This window comes from Nerophis lumbriciformis, linkage group LG31 (assembly GCF_033978685.3).
Source record: "Nerophis lumbriciformis linkage group LG31, RoL_Nlum_v2.1, whole genome shotgun sequence".
NCBI classification, from domain to species: domain Eukaryota; kingdom Metazoa; phylum Chordata; class Actinopteri; order Syngnathiformes; family Syngnathidae; genus Nerophis; species Nerophis lumbriciformis.
Window position 1 is genome coordinate 2,355,074 of NC_084578.2, and position 26,001 is coordinate 2,381,074.

General features: G+C 32.0%; 2 protein-coding genes across 3 annotated transcripts in view; both read right to left on the reverse strand.

Annotated features, from left to right (window-relative positions):
• Positions 1-375: 375 nt before the first annotated feature.
• Positions 376-14,079, reverse strand: eef1akmt1 (EEF1A lysine methyltransferase 1). The gene is made up of 4 exons (XM_061926098.2): positions 13,702-14,079; positions 7,139-7,221; positions 3,292-3,575; positions 376-1,457 (listed from the first exon to the last, which is right to left on the reverse strand). The coding sequence occupies exons 1-4, from the start codon at positions 13,888-13,890 to the stop codon at positions 1,324-1,326; spliced, it is 690 nt and encodes a 229-aa protein (XP_061782082.1). The 5' UTR covers positions 13,891-14,079; the 3' UTR covers positions 376-1,323.
• Positions 14,080-15,254: 1,175 nt separating this feature from the next.
• The window catches only part of xpo4 (exportin 4), a 148,493-nt gene continuing 137,746 nt past the window's right edge, over positions 15,255-26,001 (reverse strand). For both annotated transcript variants that reach the window (XM_061926096.1, XM_061926097.2), the window contains 3 exons: positions 19,921-20,038; positions 19,711-19,803; positions 15,255-16,104 (listed from right to left, as the gene is read on the reverse strand). In XM_061926096.1, the coding sequence (XP_061782080.1) occupies positions 15,907-16,104; positions 19,711-19,803; positions 19,921-20,038 (409 nt within the window). In that variant the 3' untranslated portion in view covers positions 15,255-15,906. The remainder of the gene's footprint in view (positions 16,105-19,710; positions 19,804-19,920; positions 20,039-26,001) is intronic.

Sequence of the window (26,001 nt, forward strand, 5' to 3'; positions counted from 1 at the left end):
CTATGCAGTAACATATTGTGTCATTTATACACCTATTATTTTGTACACTTTATGAAGGACAAACTGTAAAAATTGATTATTAATCTACTTGTTCATTTACTGTTAATATCTGCTTATTTTCTGTTTCAACATGTTCTATCTACACTTCTGTTCAAATGTAATCACTTATTCTTCTCTTCTTTGATACTTCACATTAGTTTTGGATGATACCACACATTTAGGTATCGATCCGATACCAAGTACAAACTACAAAAGCAGTGAAGTTGTCACGTTGTGTAAATGGTAAATAAAAAGAGAATACAACAAATCCTTTTCAACTTATATTCAATTGAATAGACTGCAAAGACAAGATAGTTCATGTTCACACTGAGAAACTTTGTTCTTTTTTGCAAATATTAGTTTATTTAGAATTTGATGCCTGCAACATGTTTCGAAAAAAGCTGGCACAAGTGGCAAAAAAGAGTGAGAAAGTTGATGAACGCTCATCAAAGACTTATTTGGAACATCCCACAGGTGAACGGGCTAATTGGGAACAGGTGGATGCCATGATTGGCTATAAAAGCAGCTTCATTCACAAACAAGGACGGGGCGAGGGTCACCACTTTGTCAACAAATGCCTGAGCAAATTGTTTAAGAACAACATTTCTCAACAAGGAATTGAGGGATTTCACCATCTACGCTCTGTGATATCATCAAAAGGTTCAGAGAATGTGGAGAAATCAAAGCACATAAGCCATGATATTACACACCTTGGATCCCTCAGGCGCTACTGCATCAAAAAGCCACATCAGTGTGTAAAGGATATCACCACAAGGGCTCAGGAACACTTCAGAAAACCACTGTCAGCAACTACAGTTGGTCGCTACATCTGTAAGTGCAAGTTAAAACTCTACTTATGCAAAGCCGAAGCCATTTATCAACAACACCCAGAAACGTTTCGCTGGGACCGAGCTCATCTAAGATGGACTGATGCAAAGTGGAAAAGTGTTCTGTGGTCTGACGAGTCCACATTTCAAATTGTTTTTGGAAACTGTGGACGTCGTGTCCTCCGGACCAAAGAGGAAAAGAACCATCCGGATTGTTCTAGGGTGAAAGTGTAAAAGGCAGCATGTGTGATGGTATGGGGGTGTATTAGTGCCCAAGACATGGGTAACTTACACATCTGTGAAGGCACCATTAATGCTGAAAGGTACATACAGGTTTTGGAGCAACACATGTTGTTATCCTGGACGCCCCTGCTTATTTCAGCAAGACAATGCCAAGCCACATTCTGCACGTGCCAACTTCACTGGTTTTGGGTGTTGTACGTACAAACGGTGGTCATCAGCAGGACAGCAGGCATGATGGGTAGTTGACGAAGCAGCGGAACTCGTTGGACAAGTTCTTGTTGTGTCGTGGCAGGAAGTTGCAGACTTTGACATCCAGCAGCTGTTTGGCCACGTTCTCCATGATGGATCCTAAATGATCAACAACAACAAGATGGATCCTAAATGATCAACAGCAACAAGATGGATCCTAAATGATCAACAACAACATGATGGATCCTAAATGATCAACAACAACAACATGATGGATCCTAAATGATCAACAACAACATGATGGATCCTAAATAATCACCACCAACAACATGATGGATCCTAAATGATCAACAACAACAACAACAACATGATGGATCCTAAATGATCAACAACAACAACATGATGGATCCTAAATGATCAACAACAACATGATGGATCCTAAATGATCAACAACATGATGGATCCTAAATAATCAACAACAACATGATGGATCCTAAATGATCAACAGCAACAAGATGGATCCTAAATGATCAACAACAACATGATGGATCCTAAATGATTAACAACTACATGATGGATCCTAAATGATCAACAACAACAAGATGGATCCTAAATTATCAACAACAACATGATGGATCCTAAATGATCAATAGCAACAAGATGGATCCAAAATGATCAACAGCAACAAGATGGATCCTAAATGATCAACAACAACATGATGGATCCTAAATGATCAACAACAACAACAACAACAACATGATGGATCCTAAATGATCAACAACAAGCTGATGGATCCTAAATGATCAACAACAACAACATGATGGATCCTAAATGATCAAAAACAACATGATGGATCCTAAATGATCAACAACATGATGGATCCTAAATGATCAACAACAACATGATGGATCCTAAATGATCAACAGCAACAAGATGGATCCTAAATGATCAACAACAACAACAAGATGGATCCTAAATGATCAACAACAACATGATGGATCCTAAATAATCAACAACATGATGGATCCTAAATGATCAACAACAACAACATGATGGATCTTAAATGATCAACAACAACAACATGATGGACCCTAAATGATCAACAACAACAACAACATGATGGATCCTAAATGATCAACAACAAGCTGATGGATCCTAAATGATCAACAATAACAACATGATCGATCCTAAATGATCAACAACATGATGGATCCTAAATGATCAACAACAAGCTGATGGATCCTAAATGATCAACAATAACAACACGATCGATCCTAAATGATCAACAACAACATGATGCATCCTAAATGATCAACAGCAACAAGATGGATCCTAAATGATCAACCACAAGATGGTGGATTGGATCCTAAATGATGAACAACTACATGATGGATCCTAAATGATCAACAACAACAAGATGGATCCTAAATGATCAACAATTACAAGATGAATCCTAAATTATCAACAATTACAAGATGGACCCTAAATGATTAACAACTACATGATGGATCCTAAACGATCAACAACTAAAAGATGGATCCTAAATGATCAACAACAAAATGATGGATCCTATATAATCAACAACTAAAAGATGGATCCTATATGATCAACAACTAAAAGATGGATCCTAAATGATCAACAACAAGATGATGGATCCTAAATGATCAACAGCAACAAGATGGATCCTAAATGATCAACAACAAGATGATGGATCCTAAATGATCAACAACAAGATGATGGATCCTAAATGATCAACAACAAGAAGATGATGGATCCTAAATGATCAACAACAAGAAGATGATGGATCCTAAATGATCAACAACAAGATGATGGATCCTAAATGATCAACAAGATGATGGATCCTAAATGATGAACAAGAAGAAGATGATGGATCCTAAATGATGAACAAGAAGAAGATGATGGATCCTAAATGATGAACAAGAAGATGATGGATCCTAAATGATGAACAAGAAGATGGATCATGTGGTCTCACCTGTGCACAGCAACACTTTGCCTTTGCTGAGGAACTTGACGGTCTGGCTGACTCTGCTCAGACAAGTCTCTGACAGGTAGGGAGGGTCCGCCATCACCACATCAAAGCTGTGGGGCGTCACGCTGCTCGCCAACGCCATCGGCTCGTTGTAGTCGTAGAAGATGAAGTCCTGGCCGTAGATGGAGAAGCGGCGGTCGTACTCCAGCAGCACCGCCGACACGCCCCTTGGATCACACATCTGCTGCAGCTTCTGGTACACACTGGGGGCGCTGACACACGCCACCCTGCACACACGTACCTAATCAAGTGACCTGCTGGACCTAATCAAGTGACCGGCTGTCCTTACCTGCTGTACCTAATCAAGTGACCAGCTGTTCTTACCTACTGTACCTAATCAAGTGACCAGCTGTCCTTACCTGCTGTACCTAATCAAGTGACCAGCTGTTCTTACCTACTGTACCTAATCAAGTGACCAGCTGTCCTTACCTGCTGTACCTAATCAAGTGACCAGCTGTTCTTACCTACTGTACCTAATCAAGTGACCAGCTGTCCTTACCTGCTGTACCTAATCAAGTGACCAGCTGTCCTTACCTGCTGTACCTAATCAAGTGACCTGCTGTACCTAATCAAGTGACCAGCTGTTACCTACTGTACCTAATCAAGTGACCAGCTGTCCTTACCTGCTGTACCTAATCAAGTGGCCAGCTGTCCTTACCTACTGTACCTAATCAAGTGACCTGTGGCAAGTGTTCTTACATCTGTACCTAATGAAGTGACCAGGTGGTCTTATTGCTGTACCTACTGTACCTAATCAAGTGACCAGCTGTCCTTACCTACTGTACCTAATCAAGTGACCAGCTGTCCTTACCTACTGTACCTAATCAAGTGACCAGCTGTCCTCACCTGCTGTACCTAATCAAGTGACCAGCTGTCCTTACCTACTGTACCTAATCAAGTGACCAGCTGTCCTTACCTACTGTACCTAATCAAGTGACCAGCTGTCCTTACCTACTGTACCTAATCAAGTGACCAGCTGTCCTTACCTACTGTACCTAATCAAGTGACCAGCTGTTCTTACCTACTGTACCTAATCAAGTGACCAGCTGTTCTTACCTACTGTACCTAATCAAGTGACCATTGGCAGGTGTTCTTACTGCTGTACCTAATGAAGTGACCATGTGTTCTTACCTACTGTACCTAATGAAGTGACCAGGTGGTCTTATTGCTGTACCTAATGTAGTGACCAAGTGTTCTTACCTACTGTACCTAATGAAGTGACCAGGTGTTCTTACTGCTGTACCTAATGAAGTGACCAGGTGTGCTTACCTGCTGTACCTAATGAAGTGACCAGGTGTGCTTACCTGCTGTACCTAATGAAGTGACCAGGTGGTCTTATTGCTGTACCTAATGTAGTGACCAGGTGTTCTTACCTACTGTACCTAATGAAGTGACCAGGTGTTCTTACTGCTGTACCTAATGAAGCGACCAGGTGTGCTTACCTACTGTACCTAATGAAGTGACCAGGTGTGCTTACCTACTGTACCTAATCAAGTGACCAGTTGTGTACCTAATGTAGTGACCAAGTGTGCTTACCTACTGTACCTAATGAAGTGACCAGGTGTGCTTACCTACTGTACCTAATGAAGTGACCAGGTGTGTACCTAATGTAGTGACCAGGTGTGCTTACCTACTGTACCTAAGGAAGTGACCAGGTGTGTACCTAATGTAGTGACCAGGTGTGCTTACCTACTGTACCTAATGAAGTGACCAGGTGTGTACCTAATGTAGTGACCAGGTGTGCTTACCTACTGTACCTAATGAAGTGACCAGGTGTGTACCTAATGTAGTGACCAGGTGTTCTTACTGCTGTACCTAATGTAGCAACCAGGTGTTCTTACCTACTGTACCTAATGAAGTGACCAGGTGTGCTTACCTACTGTACCTAATGAAGTGACCAGGTGTGTACCTAATGTAGTGACCAGGTGTGCTTACCTACTGTACCTAATGAAGTGACCAGGTGTGTACCTAATGTAGTGACCAGGTGTGCTTACCTACTGTACCTAATGAAGTGACCAGGTGTGTACCTAATGTAGTGACCAGGTGTTCTTACCTACTGTAATTAATGTAGTGATTAGGTGTGCTTACCTACTGTACCTAATGTAGTGACCAGGTGTGCTTACCTACTGTAATTAATGTAGTGACCAGGTGTGCTTACCTACTGTACCTAATGAAGTGACCAGGTGTGTACCTAATGTAGTGACCAGGTGTGTACCTAATGTAGTGACCAGGTGTGCTTACCTACTGTACCTAATGACGTGACCAGGTGTGTACCTAATGTAGTGACCAGGTGTGCTTACCTACTGTACCTAATGAAGTGACCAGGTGTGTACCTAATTAGTGACCAGGTGTGCTTACCTACTGTACCTAATGAAGTGACCAGGTGTGTACCTAATGTAGTGACCAGGTGTTCTTACTGCTGTACCTAATGTAGCAACCAGGTGTTCTTACCTACTGTACCTAATGAAGTGACCAGGTGTGCTTACCTACTGTACCTAATGAAGTGACCAGGTGTGTACCTAATGTAGTGACCAGGTGTGCTTACCTACTGTACCTAATGAAGTGACCAGGTGTGTACCTAATGTAGTGACCAGGTGTGCTTACCTACTGTACCTAATGAAGTGACCAGGTGTGTACCTAATGTAGTGACCAGGTGTTCTTACCTACTGTAATTAATGTAGTGATTAGGTGTGCTTACCTACTGTACCTAATGTAGTGACCAGGTGTGCTTACCTACTGTAATTAATGTAGTGACCAGGTGTGCTTACCTACTGTACCTAATGAAGTGACCAGGTGTGTACCTAATGTAGTGACCAGGTGTGTACCTAATGTAGTGACCAGGTGTGCTTACCTACTGTACCTAATGACGTGACCAGGTGTGTACCTAATGTAGTGACCAGGTGTGCTTACCTACTGTACCTAATGAAGTGACCAGGTGTGTACCTAATTAGTGACCAGGTGTGCTTACCTACTGTACCTAATGAAGTGACCAGGTGTGTACCTAATGTAGTGACCAGGTGTTCTTACTGCTGTACCTAATGTAGCAACCAGGTGTTCTTACCTACTGTACCTAATGAAGTGACCAGGTGTGCTTACCTACTGTACCTAATGAAGTGACCAGGTGTGTACCTAATGAAGTGACCAGGTGTGCTTACCTACTGTACCTAATGAAGTGACCAGGTGTGTACCTAATGAAGTGACCAGGTGTGCTTACCTACTGTACCTAATGAAGTGACCAGGTGTGTACCTAATGTAGTGACCAGGTGTGCTTACCTACTGTACCTAATGAAGTGACCAGGTGTGTACCTAATGTAGTGACCAGGTGTGCTTACCTACTGTACCTAATCAAGTGACCAGGTGTGCTTACCTACTGTACCTAATGAAGTGACCAGGTGTGTGCCTAATGTAGTGACCAGGTGTGCTTACCTACTGTACCTAATGAAGTGACCAGGTGTGTACCTAATGTAGTGACCAGGTGTTCTTACCTACTGTAATTAATGTAGTGACCAGGTGTGTACCTAATGAAGTGACCAGGTGTTCTTACCTACTGTACCTAATGAAGTGACCAGGTGTGTACCTAATGTAGTGACCAGGTGTTCTTACCTACTGTACCTAATGAAGTGACCAGGTGTGTACCTATTGTAGTGACCAGGTGTTCTTACCTACTGTAATTAATGTAGTGACCAGGTGTGCTTACCTACTGTACCTAATGTAGTGACCAGGTGTGCTTACCTACTGTACCTAATGAAGTGACCAGGTGTGTACCTAATTAGTGACCAGGTGTGCTTACCTGCCTCCTTCTCCAGCTTCATGAAGAAGTTCCTGAGCCAGACGAGTTGCAGTCTCCTCCGTGTACCAGAACTGACTGAGACGCTGCAAACACATTCATCATTCATTCATTATTCATTCATTATTCATTATTCATCTGCATTGACGATTCTAACAATATCAATATTAGGAATCAATTCTCTCCAATCTTTAGTTTTGGTTTCATAGTTTAGTAGCAGTTTGCTCAGACAATTGCATGTAATAGAAAATAAACATGTTCTTGTCCTGTACTAAATATGCTTCTATTGTCTCACAATAATAAATATGCTTCTATTGTCTCACAATAATAAATATGCTTCTATTGTCTCACAATAATAAATATGCTTCTATTGTCTCACATTAATACATATGCTTCTATTGTCTCACAATAATAAATATGCTTCTATTGTCTCACAATAATAAATATGCTTCTATTGTCTCACATTAATAAATATGCTTCTATTGTCTCACAATAATAAATATGCTTCTATTGTCTCACAATACTAAATATGCTTCTATTGTCTCACAATAATAAATATGCTTCTGTTGTCTCACATTAATACATATGCTTCTATTGTCTCACATTAATACATATGCTTCTATTGTCTCACAATAATAAATATGCTTCTATTGTCTCACAATAATAAATATGCTTCTATTGTCTCACAATAATAAATATGCTTCTATTGTCTCACAATAATAAATATGCTTCTATTGTCTCACAATAATAAATATGCTTCTATTGTCTCACATTAATAAATATGCTTCTATTGTCTCACAATAATAAATATGCTTCTATTGTCTAACAATAATAAATATGCTTCTATTGTCTCACAATAATAAATATGCTTCTATTGTCTCACATTAATACATATGCTTCTATTGTCTCACAATAATAAATATGCTTCTATTGTCTCACATTAATACATATGCTTCTATTGTCTCACAATAATAAATATGCTTCTATTGTCTCACAATAATAAATATGCTTCTATTGTCTCACAATAATAAATATGCTTCTATTGTCTCACAATAATAAATATGCTTCTATTGTCTCACAATAATAAATATGCTTCTATTGTCTCACAATAAGTTTGTTGATGCTAATATTTTTGGCCTAAAATATTTATTTTGTCTTTTATTCTGAAAAAAAATCACAAACTTATTCAATGTTGAAAACGTATCGTAAGCTGCAATATCTGCTCTGTATCTACTTGGTATCAGATCCACACCAAGATGTGTAGTATCGTCCACCTCAAGTATAAACTGAGTATCACTAATCACTTGCCTTAAACAGTATAGTATCTTTAGTATCAAATTAGAGTCTTTGATACTACAATCTTCACATTTTACTCTTTTATACTATGATCTTTAAGTACCATTATTTTATACTATGATGTTTTAGTATATTTGACTGTTTTATGATCATGTTTTAGTATTATATTTGAATGTTTTCCGATAATGTTTCAGTATTATATATGAGTGTTTTCCTATCATGTTTTAGTATATTTCAATGTTTTCCGATGATGTTTTAGTATTTGAATGTTTTCCGATCATGTTTTAGTATTATATTTAAAGGGTTTCCTGTCATGTTTTAGTATTATATTTGAATGTTTTCCTATTATGTTTTAGTATTATATTTGAGTGTTTTCCTGTCATGTTTTAGTATTTGAGTGTTTTCCTATCATGTTTTAGTATTATATTTGAGTGTTTTCTTATCATGTTTTAGTATTATATTTGAGGGTTTTCCTGATCATGTTTTAGTATTATATTTGAGTGTTTTCCTGATCATGTTTTAGTATTATATTTGAGTGTTTTCTTATCATGTTTTAGTATTATATTTGAGTGTTTTCTTATCATGTTTTAGTATTATATTTGAGTGTTTTCTTATCATGTTTAGTATGATATTTTAATCTGTTCCTGATCATGTTTTAGTATTATATTTGAGTGTTTTCCCGATCATGTTTTAGTATTATATTTGAGTGTTTTCTTATCATGTTTTAGTATTATATTTGAGTGTTTTCCTGATCATGTTTTAGAATTATATTTGAGTGTTTTCCTATCATGTGTTGTATGATATTTTAATCTGTTCCTGATCATGTTTTAGTATTTGAGTGTTTTCCCGATCATGTTTTAGTATTATATTTGAGTGTTTTCCTATCATATGATATTTTAATGTTTTCCTGATCATGTTTTAGTATTATATTTGAGTGTTTTCCTATCATGTTTATTAGTATGATATTTGAATGTTTTCCTGATCATGTTTTAGTATTATATTTGAGTGTTTTCCTGATCATGTTTTAGCATTATATTTTAATGTTTTCCTGACCATGATTTAGTATTATATTTTAATGTTTTCCTGATCATGTTTTAGTATTATATTTGAGTGTTTTCCTGATCATGTTTTAGTGTTATATTTGAGTATTTTTTCTGTTTTAGTATTATATTTGAGTTTTAATAATCATGTTTTAGCATTACATTTGAATGTTTTCCAATCATGTTTTAGTATTATATTTGAGTGTTTTCTTATCATGTTTAGTATTATATTTGAGTGTTTTCCTGATCATGTTTTAGTATTATATTTGAGAGGTTTCTTTTTATTATCATGTTTTAGTATTATATTTGAGTGTTTTCCTGATCATGTTTTAGTGTTATATTTGAGTATTTTTTCTGTTTTAGTATTATATTTGAGTTTTAATAATCATGTTTTAGCATTACATTTGAATGTTTTCCAATCATGTTTTAGTATTATATTTGAGAGTTTTCTTATCATGTTTTAGTATTATATTTGAGTGTTTTCCTGATCATGTTTTAGTATTATATTTGAGTGTTTTCCTGATCATGTTTTAGTATTATACTTGAGTACTTTTTTCCGTTTTAGTATTAGGTTTCTCATAGTCATTCACATCGACGTCCCTTATGTGGGCTCTGTACCGAGGATGTCGTTGTGGCTTGTGCAGCCCTTTGAGACTTTTGTGATTTAGGGCTATATAAATAAACATTGATTGATTGATTGATTGATATTTGAGTTTTAATAACCCTGTTTTAGTATTATATTTGAGAGTTTTCTTATCATGTTTTAGTATTATATTTGAGAGTTTTCTTATCTTGTTTTAGTATTATATTTGAGTGTTTTCTTATCATGTTTTAGCAATATATTTGAGTGTTTTCTTATCATGTTTTAGTATTATATTTGAGAGTTTTCTTATCCTGTTTTAGTATTATATTTGAGAGTTTTCTTATCATGTTTTAGTATTATATTTGAGTGTTTTCTTATCATGTTTTAGTAATATATTTGAGTTTTCTTATCATGTTTTAGTATTATATTTGAGTGTTTTCTTATCATGTTTTAGTATTATATTTGAGTGTTTTCTTATCATGTTTTAGTACTATATTTGAGTGTTTTCTTATCATGTTTAAGTATTATATTTGAGTATTTTCTTATCATGTTTTAGTATTATATTTGAGTGTTTTCTTATCATGTTTTAGTAATATATTTGAGTTTTCTTATCATGTTTTAGTATTATATTTGAGAGTTTTCTTATCCTGTTTTAGTATTATATTTGAGAGTTTTCTTATCATGTTTTAGTAATATATTTGAGTTTTCTTATCATGTTTTAATATTATATTTGAGTGTTTTCTTATCATGTTTTAGTATTATATTTGAGTGTTTTCTTATCATGTTTTAGTATTATATTTGAGAGTTTTCTTATCCTGTTTTAATATTATATTTGAGAGTTTTCTTATCATGTTTTAGTAATATATTTGAGTTTTCTTATGTTTTAGTATCATATTTGAGAGTTTTCTTATCCTGTTTTAATATTATATTTGAGTTTTCTTATCATGTTTTAGTATTATATTTGAGTGTTTTCTTATCATGTTTTAGTATTATATTTGAGTGTTTTCTTATCATGTTTTAGTATTATATTTGAGAGTTTTCTTATCATGTTTTAGTATTATATTTGAGTGTTTTCTTATCATGTTTTAGTATTATATTTGAGAGTTTTCTTATCATGTTTTAGTAATATATTTGAGTTTATCATGTTTTAGTATTATATTTGAGTGTTTTCTTATCATGTTTTAGTAATATATTTGAGTTTATCATGTTTTAGTATTATATTTGAGTGTTTTCTTATCATGTTTTAGTATTATATTTGAGTGTTTTCCTGATCATGTTTTAGTATTATATTAGAGTATTTTTTCCCCCGTTTTAGTATTAGGTTTTTCATAGTCATTCACATCGACGTCCCACTGGGGTGAGTTTTTCCTTGCCCTTATGTGGGCTCTGTACCGAGGATGTCGTTGTGGCTTGTGCAGCCCTTTGAGACTTTTGTGATTTAGGGCTATATAAATAAACATTGATTGATTGATGTTTGAGTTTTAATAACCATGTTTTAGTATTATATTTGAATGTTTTCCAATCATGTTTTAGTATTATATTTGAGAATTTTCTTATCATGTTTAAGTATTATATTTGAGAGTTTTCTTATCATGTTTTAGTAATATATTTGAGCTTTCTTATCATGTTTTAGTATTATATTTGAGTGTTTTCTTATCATGTTTTAGTATTATATTTGAGAGTTTTCTTATCCTGTTTTAGTATTATATTTGAGAGTTTTCTTATCATGTTTTAGTAATATATTTGAGTTTTCTTATCATGTTTTAGTATTATATTTGAGAGTTTTCATATCCTGTTTTAATATTATATTTGAGAGTTTTCTTATCATGTTTTAGTAATATATTTGAGTTTTCTTATCATGTTTTAGTATTATATTTGAGTGTTTTCTTATCATGTTTTAGTATTATATTTGAGAGTTTTCTTATCCTGTTTTAGTATTATATTTGAGAGTTTTCTTATCATGTTTTAGTATTATATTTGAGTGTTTTCTTATCATGTTTTAGTATTATATTTGAGAGTTTTCTTATCATGTTTTAGTATTATATTTGAGTGTTTTCTTATCATGTTTTAGTATTATATTTGAGAGTTTTCTTATCATGTTTTAGTATTATATTTGAGAGTTTTCTTATCATGTTTTAGTATTATATTTGAGTGTTTTCTTATCATGTTTTAGTATTATATTTGAGAGTTTTCTTATCCTGTTTTAGTATTATATTTGAGAGTTTTCTTATCATGTTTTAGTATTATATTTGAGAGTTTTCTTATCATGTTTTAGTATTATATTTGAGTTTTCTTATCATGTTTTAGTATTATATTTGAGAGTTTTCTTATCCTGTTTTAGTATTATATTTGAGAGTTTTCTTATCATGTTTTAGTAATATATTTGAGTTTTCTTATCATGTTTTAGTATTATATTTGAGAGTTTTCTTATCCTGTTTTAGTATTATATTTGAGTGTTTTCTTATGTTTTCGTATTATATTTGAGTTTTCTTATCATGTTTTAGTATTATATTTGAGTGTTTTCTGATCATGTTTTAGTATTATATTTGAGTGTTTTCTTATCATGTTTTAGTATTATATTTGAGTGTTTTCTTATCATGTTTAAGTATTATATTTGAGTGTTTTCTTATCATGTTTAAGTATTATATTTGAATGTTTTCCAATCATGTTTTAGTATTATATTTGAGAGTTTTCTTATCATGTTTTAGTATTATATTTGAGAGTTTTCTTATCCTGTTTTAATATTATATTTGAGAGTTTTCTTATCATGTTTTAGTAATACATTTGAGTTTTCTTATCATGTTTTACTATTATATTTGAGTGTTTTCTTATCCTGTTTTAATATTATATTTGAGTGTTTTCTTATCATGTTTTAGTATTATATTTGAGTTTTCTTATCCTGTTTTAATATTATATTTGAGAGTTTTCTTATCATGTTTTAGTAATATATTTGAGTTTTCTTATCATGTTTTAGTATCATATTTGAGAGTTTTCTTATCCTGTTTTAATATTATATTTGAGAGTTTTCTTATCATGTTTTAGTATTATATTTGAGTGTTTTCTTATCATGTTTTAGTATTATATTTGAGTGTTTTCTTATCATGTTTTAGTATTATATTTGAGTGTTTTCTTATCATGTTTAAGTATTATATTTGTGTGTTTTCTTATCATGTTTTAGTATTATAGTTGAGAGTTTTCTTATCATGTTTTAGTATTATATTTGAGGGTTTTCCTGATCATGTTTTAGTATTATATTTGAGTGTTTTCCTGATCATGTTTTAGTATTATATTTGAGTATTTTTTCCGTTTTAGTATTAGGTTATTATGTTTTAGTATTATATTTGAGAGTTTTCCAATCATGTTTTAGTATTATATTTGAGTGTTTTCTTATCATGTTTTAGTATTATATTTGAGTGTTTTCCAATCATGTTTTAGTATTATATTTGAGTGTTTTCTTATCATGTTGTAGTATTCTATTTGAGTGTTTTCTTATCATGTTTTAGTATTATATTTGAGTGTTTTCTTATCATGTTTTAGTATTATATTTGAGTGTTTTCTTATCATGTTGTAGTATTATATCTGAGTGTTTTAGTATGATGTATGTTGCTATAAGTAGAAGTGTGTTAGGAGCAGCAATTAAGACTCACCCAGTCCTCTCCCAGCGCTCCCACAGCAAAGTGATCCGAGGTGTTTTTGTTTTTGTCCTCAGCGGCCTCACTGCTGCTCTTCTTGTCTTCTTCTTTGTCTTTTTCTTTTTCTTGTTGCGAGTAAAAGTCCCGCAGGGCCGCTAAAGTGTGCGCGGACAGCGTCGGAACATCATCGTCGCTGTCACTCATCCCCAACTACAGTCGGTGACTCCCAGACTATGAACGCTAAACAAACTTGCGTTGAGCGAGACTAAAAACTTCTTTTGACAGGAAAAAAGAATGGAAGTGTTTAAAAATATAATATTCCAGCAAAGATCACAGTTGTGAGTGAGGCGCGGAGTAATGACGTCACTCGAATGGTGACGTCACTACAAGAAGACCGGTGGTTTTCCCATGGTGTGTTCAAGTGAATCTGGGAAATGACAGTTGTTCCAAATATTTCTTTCGTTGTTACTCGTAAATGTTTTCTTTCTTTGAAATTATAATTACGCTTTAAAGATGTGGAAACGTTCATTATTCCAAACAGATGTGTGATTGTTAATCATGTTATGACTTTGAAATAAATGTGTTTTTGATTGATTGATTGAAACTTTTATTAGTAGATTGCATATTCCGTACAATTGACCACTAAATGGTAACACCCCAACTGTGTAAATGCAGCAATTAAATACGAAACTCGGTGATAAATGAATTAAATATAAAACTGTTTATATGCAGCCATTCATACATTAAATATTCAATTGCATATGTTCAGTAATAAATTAATTAAATATACAATTCAGTGAATAATGAATAACAATTAATTTTGCAACTAACTATGTTCAGGTATTAATCAAACATGCAACTGTATATATTCAGTGACTAAATAGGAAACTATATATTCAGTGACTAATTAAATATGAAACTGTATATATATTCAGTTATTTAAATATGAATCTGTATAATTTCAGTTATTTAAATATGAAACTATATATATTCAGTGACTAATTAAATATGAAACTATATATTCGGTGATTAATTAAATATAAAACTGTATATATTCAGTGATTAATTAAATATAAAACTGTATATATTCAGTTTAATTAAATATAAAACTGTATATATTCAGGCATTAATTAAATATGAAACTATATATTCAGTGATGAATTAAATATAAAACTGTATATATTCAGTTATTAATTAAATATAAAACTGTATATATTCAGTTTAATTAAATATAAAACTGTATATATTCAGGCATTAATTAAATATGAAACTATATATTCAGTGATTAAATATAAAACTGTATATATTCAGGGATTAATTAAATATCAAACTATAAATTCAGTTATTAATTAAATATAAAACTGTATATATTCAGGCATTAATTAAATATGAAACTATATATTCAGTGATGAATTAAATATGAAACTATATATTCAGTGATTAAATAAATATGAAAGTATATATTCAGTGATTAAATATGCAACTACGGTATATATTCAGCAATTGATCAGATGTGCAAGTGTAGATATTCAGTGATGAATTAAATCATGAAAGGAAGAGGCCAGAAAGACTTGATACAACATCTTTATGTACATGTTGAGGGTGGTAAACATGTTTGTGGTAAATCCACTCTGCTCCTCTTTCTCATTCTCTCATATTTGGTATGAAGGTTTTATCGGGGTAGAAAAATACTACGACTTTATTCTTGTGGCCAAACATCGGAGGCACAAACTTCATGATGAGGGGAGAAAAGAAGACAGTTTCTTCTTCTTCAGCTGAGGAAGCACAAGGTGCTGCCCCCTGCTGGCGTAAAAAAAACATTTCAGTCTCTGCAGTCCTCCGAGAGCAACACGCGGAGTTCTTTCAGGACCACACACCTGCGGCTGTGACTGTTGCCACGGTGACAGCAGGTGTGGCGAGCACACACACCAACACAAAGGCACTCTGGGTAAGTGTGTGTGTGTGTATGTGTGTGTGTGTGTGTTCAAACGTCCAAATGCAACCACAAACTTCACGCTGTAAAATAATTCTGCTGACACGCGTGATCAGTTCACTTCCTGCGGTTGTCATGGCGACGGCCTCCCGCCGACCACAAGGTGTGTCCATCAGCAAAGGAGCGAGAGCTGGTGGTCAGACTGGCGTCCTCTGGCCGTCTGGAGCGCGGGGGGGCGTGTCCTGGCCTAGCCATAGTTCATGGAGGCAATGTGAGTGTTTCCATAGTTACTTGACGCACAGCAACCCCCCCACGTTGGCCACAAACTCCTCCAGGCTCCTGAGGAAGGCCAGCTTCTGCTTGCGGTCCATGGTGGGCGGCGTGCAGCTGGCGGCCAGCTTGGTGAAGGCGTCCAGCAGACGCTGGTAGATGACGGCGTCCCTCTGCGACGCCAGCAGCGTCTCCACCAGCTCGGCGTACTCCGCCTGGCGGACGTGAACAAAGTCACTCGTCAAACGTTGCAAGTCAACATGTCGCTTCGTTCATAGACTGGTGGGGAAGAAGCAGTGACAGGAGTGGCCACTAGAGGACGCCATTACTGCCTCCTCTTCAGCAAACCTGTTTAAATAATATATCTTACTCTTTTATTAGAATGTTTGTGTGTTTTACCACAAAATTTTTGTGTATTCTTTAGAATGTTGCAATCATATTTCAGTGTACTTTTTAGTCTTTTACTGTCATAATTTAGTTTATTTATTGTGTTTTATTGTAATATTTTAGTGTTCTACTGTCATAATTTATTGCAATTTTTAGTGTTTTACTGTCACAATTTATTGCAATTTTTAGTGTTTTACTGTCATAATTTAGTTAAATTTTTAGTGTTTTACTGTCATAATCTATCGTATTTTTTTGTGTTTTACTGTTATATTTTAGTGTACTTTTTGTGTATTTTGTCATATTTTAGTGTAATGTTTTGTTTTATTGTCATATTTTAGTGTAATTTTTAGTGGTTTACTGTCATATTTAGTGTTTTACTGTCATATTTTAATGTACTTTTTAATGTTTTACTGTCATATTTTAGTGTACTTTTTGGTGTATTTTGTCATATTTTAGTGTCATTTTTTTGTGTTTTACTGTTATATTTTTGTGTATTTTGTCTGTTTTAGTGTAATTTTTAGTGGTTTACTGACATATTTTAGTGTAATTTTTAGTGCTTTATTGTCATATTTTAGTGTATTTTTTAGTGTTTTACTGTCATAATTTATTAACAATTTTAGTGTTTGTCACAATTTAGTTAATTTTTTTGTGTTTTACGGTCATAATCTATTGTCATTTTTTGTGTTTTACTGTCATAATCTATTGTAATTTTTTGTGTTTTACTGTCATATTTTAGTGTACTTGTGTATTTTGTCATGTATTAGTGTAATCTTTTGTTATATTGTCATATTTTAGTGTCATTTTTAGTGGTTTACTGTCATATTTAGTGTCATTTTTAGTGTTTTACTGTCATATTTTAGTGTACTTTTAAACGTTTTACTGCCATATTTTAGTGTACTTTTTTGTGTAATTTGTCATATTTTAGTGTAATTTGTTTTAATTTATATTTTTTTTGTAATTTTTTTTGTCCTGTTTTAGTGTAATTTTTAGTGTTTTACTGTGATCTTTAGTGTACTTTTTGTGTATTTTGTCTGTGTAATTTTTTGTGGTTTACTGTCATATTTTAGTGAAAGTTTTAGTGTTTTATTGTCATATTTTAGTGTTTAACTGTCATGATTTAGTGTACTTTTTAGTGTTTTATTGTCATATTTGAGTGTTTTACTGTCATAATCTAGTGTAATTTTAAGTGTTTTATTGTCATATTCTAGTGTAATTTTTACTGGTTCACTGTCACATGTAGTCTAATTTTTAGTGTTTTACTGTCATATTTTAGTGTACTTTTTAATGTTTTACTGTCATATTTTAGTGTACTTTGTGTATTTTGTCATATTTTAGTGTAATTTTTACTGGTTCACTGACACATGTAGTATAATTTTTAGTGTTTTACTGTCATATTTTAGTGTACTTTTTAATGTTTTACTGTCATATTTTAGTGTACTTTGTGTATTTTGTCATATTTTAGTGTAATTTTTACTGGTTCACTGACACATGTAGTATAATTTTTAGTGTTTTACTGTCATATTTTAGTGTACTTTTTAATGTTTTACTGTCATATTTTAGTGTACTTTGTGTATTTTGTCATATTTTAGTGTAATTTTTAGTGTTTTTACTGTCATATTTTAGTGTACTTTTTGTGTATTTTGTCTGTTTTAGTGTAATCTTTAGTGGTGTACTGTCATATTTTAGTGTAGTTTTTAGTGTTTTATCGTCATATTTTATTGTTTCACTGTCATGATTTAGTGTAATTTGTAGGGTTTTACTGTCATATTTTAGTGTACTTTTTAGTGTTTTATTGTCATATTTTTGTGTTTTACTGTCATAATCTAGTGTCATTTTAAGTGTTTCATTGTCATATTTTAGTGTAATTTTTAGGGTTTTACTGTCATGATTTAGTGTAATTTTTAATGTTTTACTGTCATAATCTAGTGTCATTTTAAGTGTTTCATTGTCATATTTTAGTGTAATTTTTAGGGTTTTACTGTCATGATTTAGTGTAATTTTTAATGTTTTACTGTCATATTTTAGTCTACTGTTAAGTGTTTTATTGTCATATTTTAGTATAATTTTTTAGTGTTTTACTGTCATTATTTTATAATTTTGAGTGTTTACTGTTATGTTGTGTGTCACCTGGTGCAGACACACAAGTGTGTAGAAAGTGTGTGTCACCTGGTGCAGACACACAAGTGTGTAGAAAGTGTGTGTCACCTGGTGCAGACACACAAGTGTGTAGAAAGTGTGTTGTGTGTCACCTGGTGCAGACACACAAGTGTGTAGAAAGTGTGTGTCACCTGGTGCAGACACACAAGTGTGTAGAAAGTGTGTTGTGTGTCACCTGGTGCAGACACACAAGTGTGTAGAAAGTGTGTGTCACCTGGTGCAGACACAAGTGTGTAGAAAGTGTGTTGTGTGTCACCTGGTGCAGACACACAAGTGTGTAGAAAGTGTGTTGTGTGTCACCTGGTGCAGACACACAAGTGTGTAGAAAGTGTGTTGTGTGTCACCTGGTGCAGACACACAAGTGTGTAGAAAGTGTGTTGTGTGTCACCTGGTGCAGACACACAAGTGTGTAGAAAGTGTGTTGTGTGTCACCTGGTGCAGACACACAAGTGTGTAGAAAGTGTGTTGTGTGTCACCTGGTGCAGACACACAAGTGTGTAGAAAGTGTGTTGTGTGTCACCTGGTGCAGACACACAAGTGTGTAGAAAGTGTGTGTCACCTGGTGCAGACACACAAGTGTGTAGAAAGTGTGTTGTGTGTCACCTGGTGCAGACACACAAGTGTGTAGAAAGTGTGTGTCACCTGGTGCAGACACACAAGTGTGTAGAAAGTGTGTGTCACCTGGTGCAGACACACAAGTGTGTAGAAAGTGTGTGTCACCTGGTGCAGACACACAAGTGTGTAGAAAGTGTGTTGTGTGTCACCTGGTGCAGACACACAAGTGTGTAGAAAGTGTGTTGTGTGTCACCTGGTGCAGACACACAAGTGTGTAGAAAGTGTGTTGTGTGTCACCTGGTGCAGACACACAAGTGTGTAGAAAGTGTGTTGTGTGTCACCTGGTGCAGACACACAAGTGTGTAGAAAGTGTGTTGTGTGTCACCTGGTGCAGACACACAAGTGTGTAGAAAGTGTGTGTCACCTGGTGCAGACACACAAGTGTGTAGAAAGTGTGTTGTGTGTCACCTGGTGCAGACACACAAGTGTGTAGAAAGTGTGTGTCACCTGGTGCAGACACACAAGTGTGTAGAAAGTGTGTGTCACCTGGTGCAGACACACAAGTGTGTAGAAAGTGTGTTGTGTGTCACCTGGTGCAGACACACAAGTGTGTAGAAAGTGTGTTGTGTGTCACCTGGTGCAGACACACAAGTGTGTAGAAAGTGTGTTGTGTGTCACCTGGTGCAGACACACAAGTGTGTAGAAAGTGTGTTGTGTGTCACCTGGTGCAGACACACAAGTGTGTAGAAAGCCTCTCCTGCTGCCACTGTCATCTCTGTGTTGTGTTTGTGTAGCACCAACATGTCGAACACCAGCTGCACACACAGGAAGTGAAGCGCACATCAATCATGTTTCATTAAAAGGGACAAGCGGTAGAAAATATGCTGATGATGACAACAAGGTAGTGTATTGTTTAGTTTGCTGTGTGCTACCTTGAGGAAGTGGCGGGTGGCCATGAAAAGGGGCGTGTCCTTCTCCTGGTTCTTGGCGCACTGCTCAGCCAATGGCGACAGAGCCTCCAGACACAACTGACTCACCTCACAGCCCATCCTGCACGCTCACGTTCAGGAACAACACCACAACAAACACACTAATAATCACTCTTCACTCAATAAGTCACTTGGACACGCCCACTCAATAAGTCACTTGGACACGCCCACTCAATAAGTCACTTGGACACGCCCACTCAATAAGTCACTTGGACACGCCCACTCAATAAGTCACTTGGACACGCCCACTTCACTGGTGGTAATATTTATCTACACAAACATCTAATTGTTTTATAATATTTGAGGGGATGGAACAAAATGGATTAAGATCTGAATCCCAATTCTTATTATTACAATTCTGAATGGATTCATCATTCTCAACAATCTATTTCAACTCATAATTTGTTTACAATGATTTAAAAATGTGTCATTATTTTAATCATTTAATTGATCAATTTTATTTGCAAAAATTATTCAATGAAACTATCATTTTGGATAATTTGAGGTAATGGAAAAAATTTATCTCGATTCTTATTGATCACAATTCTAAATTAATCCTTTTAAAGAATTTGTTTTATTTCATATTTTACAATTTTCTTTTTAATAACAATAATAATATAACATAACACTTTCTTCAGAAGAGTGTTGGTATTTAAGTATATGAGGATACTACAAGTAAATAAATAAAGAAATTGTAATATTTTAGTATATTTTTTAGTGTTTTAATTAATACAAATGAATAATAATTTAGTAAAAATGTTTGCGTTTTAGGGTCATATTTTAGTGTACTTTTCTGTGTATTGTGTCATATTTTGGTGTAATTTTTTGTTTTATTGTCATATTTTAGTTAATTTTTAGTGGTTTACTGTCATATTTAGTGTACTTTTTAGTGTTTTACTGTCATATTTTAGTGTACTAGTTTGTCATAGTTTAGAGTATTTTCTTGTGTTTTACAGTCATATTTTAGTGTACCTTTTGTGTATTTTGTCTGTTTTAGTGTAATTTTTAGTGGTTTACTGTCATATTTTAGTGCAATTTTTAGTATTTTATTGTCATATTTTAGTGTTTAACTGTCATGATTTAGTGTAATTTTTAGTGTTTTGTCACATTTTAGTGTACTTTTTAGTGTCATTGTCAAATTTTAGTGTTTTACTGTCATAATCTAGTGTCATTTTAAGTGTTTTATTGTCATATTTTAGTGTAATTTTAAGCTTTTACTGTCATGATTTAGTGTAATTCGTAGTGTTTTACTGTCATATTTTAGTCTACTTTTGAGTGTTTTGTCCTATTTTAGTGTAATTTTTAGTGTTTTATTGTCCTATTTTAGTGTACTTTTTAGTGTTTTATTGTCATATTTTAGTGTACTTTTTAGTGTTTTATTGTCATATTGTAGTGTTTTACTGTCATAATTTAGTGTCATTTTAAGTGTTTTATTGTCATATTTTAGTGTAATTTTCAGGGTATTACTGTCATGATTTAGTGTAATTTGTAGTGTTTTACTGTCATATTTTAGTCTACTTTTGAGTGTTTTATTGTTATTTGTCACAAGTGTATAGAAAGTGTGTGTTGTATGATTGTATCTCACCTCATCTAATTGTTTTATAATATTTGAGGGGATGGAACTAAATGGATTAAGATCTGAATCCCAATTCTTATTATTACAATTCTGAATGGATTCATCATTCTCAACAATCTATTTCAACTCATAATTTGTTTACAATGATTTAAAAATGTGTCATTATTTTAATCATTTAATTTTATTTGCAAAAATTATTTAATTAAAACTATCATTTTGGAATATTTGAGGTAATGGAAAAATGGATTCACATCCGGATCTCAATTCTTATTGATCACAATTCTAAATTAATCCTTTTAAAGAATTTTTTTTATTTCATATTTTACAATTTTCTTTTTAATAACAATAATAATATAATATAACAACACTTTCTTCAGAAGAGTGTTGGTATTTAAGTATATGAGGATACTACAAGTAAATAAATAAAGAAATTGTAATATTTTAGTTTATTTTTTAGTGTTTTAATTAATAATACAAATTAATAATAATTTAGTCAAAATTTTTGCGTTTTAGGGTCATATTTTAGTGTACCTTTTTGTGTATTTTGTCATATTTTGGTGTAATTTTTTGTTTTATTGTCATATTTTAGTTAATTTTTAGTGGTTTACTGTCATATTTAGTGTACTTTTTAGTGTTTTACTGTCATATTTTAGTGTACTATTTTGTGTATTTTGTCATAGTTTAGAGTATTTTTTTGTGTTTTACTGTCATATTTTAGTGTACCCTTTGTGTATTTTGTCTGTTTTAGTGTAATTTTTAGTGGTTTACTGTCATATTTTAGTGCAATTTTTAGTATTTTATTGTCATATTTTAGTGTTTAACTGTCATGATTTAGTGTAATTTTTAGTGTTTTGTCACATTTTAGTGTACTTTTTAGTGTCATTGTCAAATTTTAGTGTTTTACTGTCATAATCTAGTGTCATTTTAAGTGTTTTATTGTCATATTTTAGTGTAATTTTAAGCTTTTACTGTCATGATTTAGTGTAATTCGTAGTGTTTTACTGTCATATTTTAGTCTACTTTTGAGTGTTTTGTCCTATTTTAGTGTAATTTTTAGTGTTTTGTTGTCCTATTTTAGTGTACTTTTTAGTGTTTTATTGTCATATTTTAGTGTACTTTTTAGTGTTTTATTGTCATATTGTAGTGTTTTACTGTCATAATTTAGTGTCATTTTAAGTGTTTTATTGTCATATTTTAGTGTACTTTTTAGTGTTTTATTGTCATATTGTAGTGTTTTACTGTCATAATTTAGTGTCATTTTAAGTGTTTTATTGTCATATTTTAGTGTAATTTTCAGGGTTTTACTGTCATGATTTAGTGTAATTTGTAGTGTTTTACTGTCATATTTTAGTCTACTTTTGAGTGTTTTATTGTTATTTGTCACAAGTGTATAGAAAGTGTGTGTTGTATGATTGTATCTCACCTCATCTAATTGTTTTATTATATTTGAGGGGATGGAACAAAATGGATTAAGATCTGAATCCCAATTCTTATTATTACAATTCTGAATGGATTCATCATTCTCAACAATCTATTTCAACTCATAATATTTTTACAATTATTTAAAAATGTGTCATTATTTTAATCATTTAATTGATTAATTTATCAATTTTATTTGCACAAATTATTTAATTAAACTCTTATTTTGGAATATTTGAGGTAATGGAAAAATGGATTCACATCTGAATCTCAATTCTTATTGATCACAATTCTAAATTAATAATTTTAAAGAATTTATTTTATTTCATATTTTACAATTTTCTTGAAAAAAAAGAAGTCATTTATGTATTAATTTATTCATTTTATTTGCAAAAAGTAAAAACACATTTACATTTTAATGACAGTTATTTTATAATGTTCCAGGTGATAAAATAACAAATATCGATTCTTCTTCATTACAATTCAAGAATCGATTCATCATTTTAAAGAATCTATTTAAGTTCATATTAGTTTTTGAATTATTTAAAACATTTATTAACTTTTTATAGACATTTATTTCATTTGCAAATGTTTGAAGACGCTGTTGTTACTTTATAATATCCCAGTTGATGGAAAAGTACATTTATATCTGAATCTTGATTCTTATTTTTTACAATTCTGAATCAACTCATCATTTTCAAGAATGTCTTGATATTGATTTTTTATTATTTATGAATATGTCAATATTTTAGTACTTTATTTGCAAAAAAAATTAATAAATTAATGACACTGTTATTTTATGATTTTCACGGGAATGGAAAAAATGGATTGACATCTGAATCTTGATTCTAATTCATTACAATTCTGAATCGATTAATCATTTTCAGGAATCCATTTAAAAAAAAATTTTTTTTAATTATTATTATTTAAAAATATGCCATTATTTACTCAAAAAACAAATTTTTTTTAAAATCACACTAATATTATAATATATATTATGTAATATATAAATATTACATATATATTATATTGCTACTACGGTACATTTTTCATCTACTTTATACCTGCACTATCACTTTCCATCCTTTGTAACTGAGCTACTGTGTGGATCAATAAAGTTTGTCTAAGTCAATTCTAGAACATTCAAATTGCAATTTTTATTCATTACAATTCTGAATCAATTCATTTTTAAGAATCTAAATTCATATCATTCTTTTAACAAGTTATTTATTCATTTTTTATGTTTATCAATTCTATTTGCAAAAAAACACACATTTTTGTCATATTTTAGTGTTTAACTGTCATGATTTAGTGTACTTTTTAGTGTTTTATTGTCATATTTTAGTGTTTTACTGTCATAATCTAGTGTAATTTTAAGTGTTTTATTGTCATATTTTAGTGTAATTTTTACTGGTTTACTGTCACATACTGTCACATACTGGTTTACTGATCAAATAAAAGGACTCATCAGAACTGTAATATTTTATACATTACAATTCTGAAATAATTCCTCATTTTCAAGGATCTTTTTTGAAAATTGTATTTAGTTTCTTAAGTGTTTTATGTAAGTGTAATTTTTTTAAGTGTAATTTTTAGTGTTTTGTGATATTTTAGTGTGATTGTTAGTGTTTTATTGTCATATTTTAGTGTTTAACTGTCATGATTTATTGTAATTTTTAGTGTGATTAGTGTTTTATTGTCATATTTTAGTGTTTAACTGTCATGATTTAGTGTATTTTTTAGTGTGATTAGTGTTTTATTGTCATATTTTAGTGTTTAACTGTCATGATTTAGTGTATTTTTTGTGTAATTAGTGTTTTATTGTCATATTTTAGTGTTTAACTGTCATGATTTAGTGTAATTTTTAGTGTTTTGTCATATTTTCGTGTAAGTTTGAGTGTTTTACTGTCATGATTTAGTGTAATTTGTAGTGTTTTACTGTCATATTTTAGTGTACTTTTAAATGTTTTACTGCCATATTTTAGTGTATTTTTTTGTGTAATTTGTAATATTTTAGTGTATTTTTTTTTTAAATAATTTTTTTTGTCCTGTTTTAGTGTAATTTTTAGTGTTTTACTGTGATCTTTAGTGTACTTTTTGTGTATTTTGTCTGTGTAATTTTTAGTGGTTTACTGTCATGTTTTAGTGTAATTTTTTAGTGTTTTATTGTCATATTTTAGTGTTCAACTGTCATGATATAGTGTACTTTTTAGTGTTTTATTGTCATATTTTAGTGTTTTACTGTCATAATCTAGTATAATTTTAAGTGTTTTATTGTCATATTTTAGTGTAATTTTTACTGGTTTACTGTCACATGTAGTCTAATTTTTAGTGTTTTACTGTCATATTTTAGTGTACTTTTTAATGATTTACTGTCATATTTTAGTGTACTTTGTGTATTTTGTCATATTTTAGTGTAATTTTTAGTGTTTTTACTGTCATATTTTAGTGTACCTTTTGTGTATTTTGTCTGTTTTAGTGTAATCTTTAGTGGTGTACTGTCATATGTTAGTGTAATTTTTAGTGTTTTATTGTCATATTTTATTGTTTCACTGTCATGATTTAGTGTAATTTGTAGGGTTTTACTGTCATATTTTAGTGTACTATTTAGTGTTTTATTGTCATATTTTTGTGTTTTACTGTCATAATCTAGTGTCATTTTAAGTGTTTTATTGTCATATTTTAGTGTAATTTTTAGGGTTTTACTGTCATGATTTAGTGTAATTTTTTATGTTTTACTGTCATATTTTAGTCTACTGTTAAGTGTTTTATTGTCATATTTTAGTGTAATTTTTAGTGTTTTATTGTCATATTTTATTGTTTCACTGTCATGATTTAGTGTAATTTGTAGGGTTTTACTGTCATATTTTAGTGTACTATTTAGTGTTTTATTGTCATATTTTTGTGTTTTACTGTCATAATCTAGTGTCATTTTAAGTGTTTTATTGTCATATTTTAGTGTAATTTTTAGGGTTTTACTGTCATGATTTAGTGTAATTTTTTATGTTTTACTGCCATATTTTAGTCTA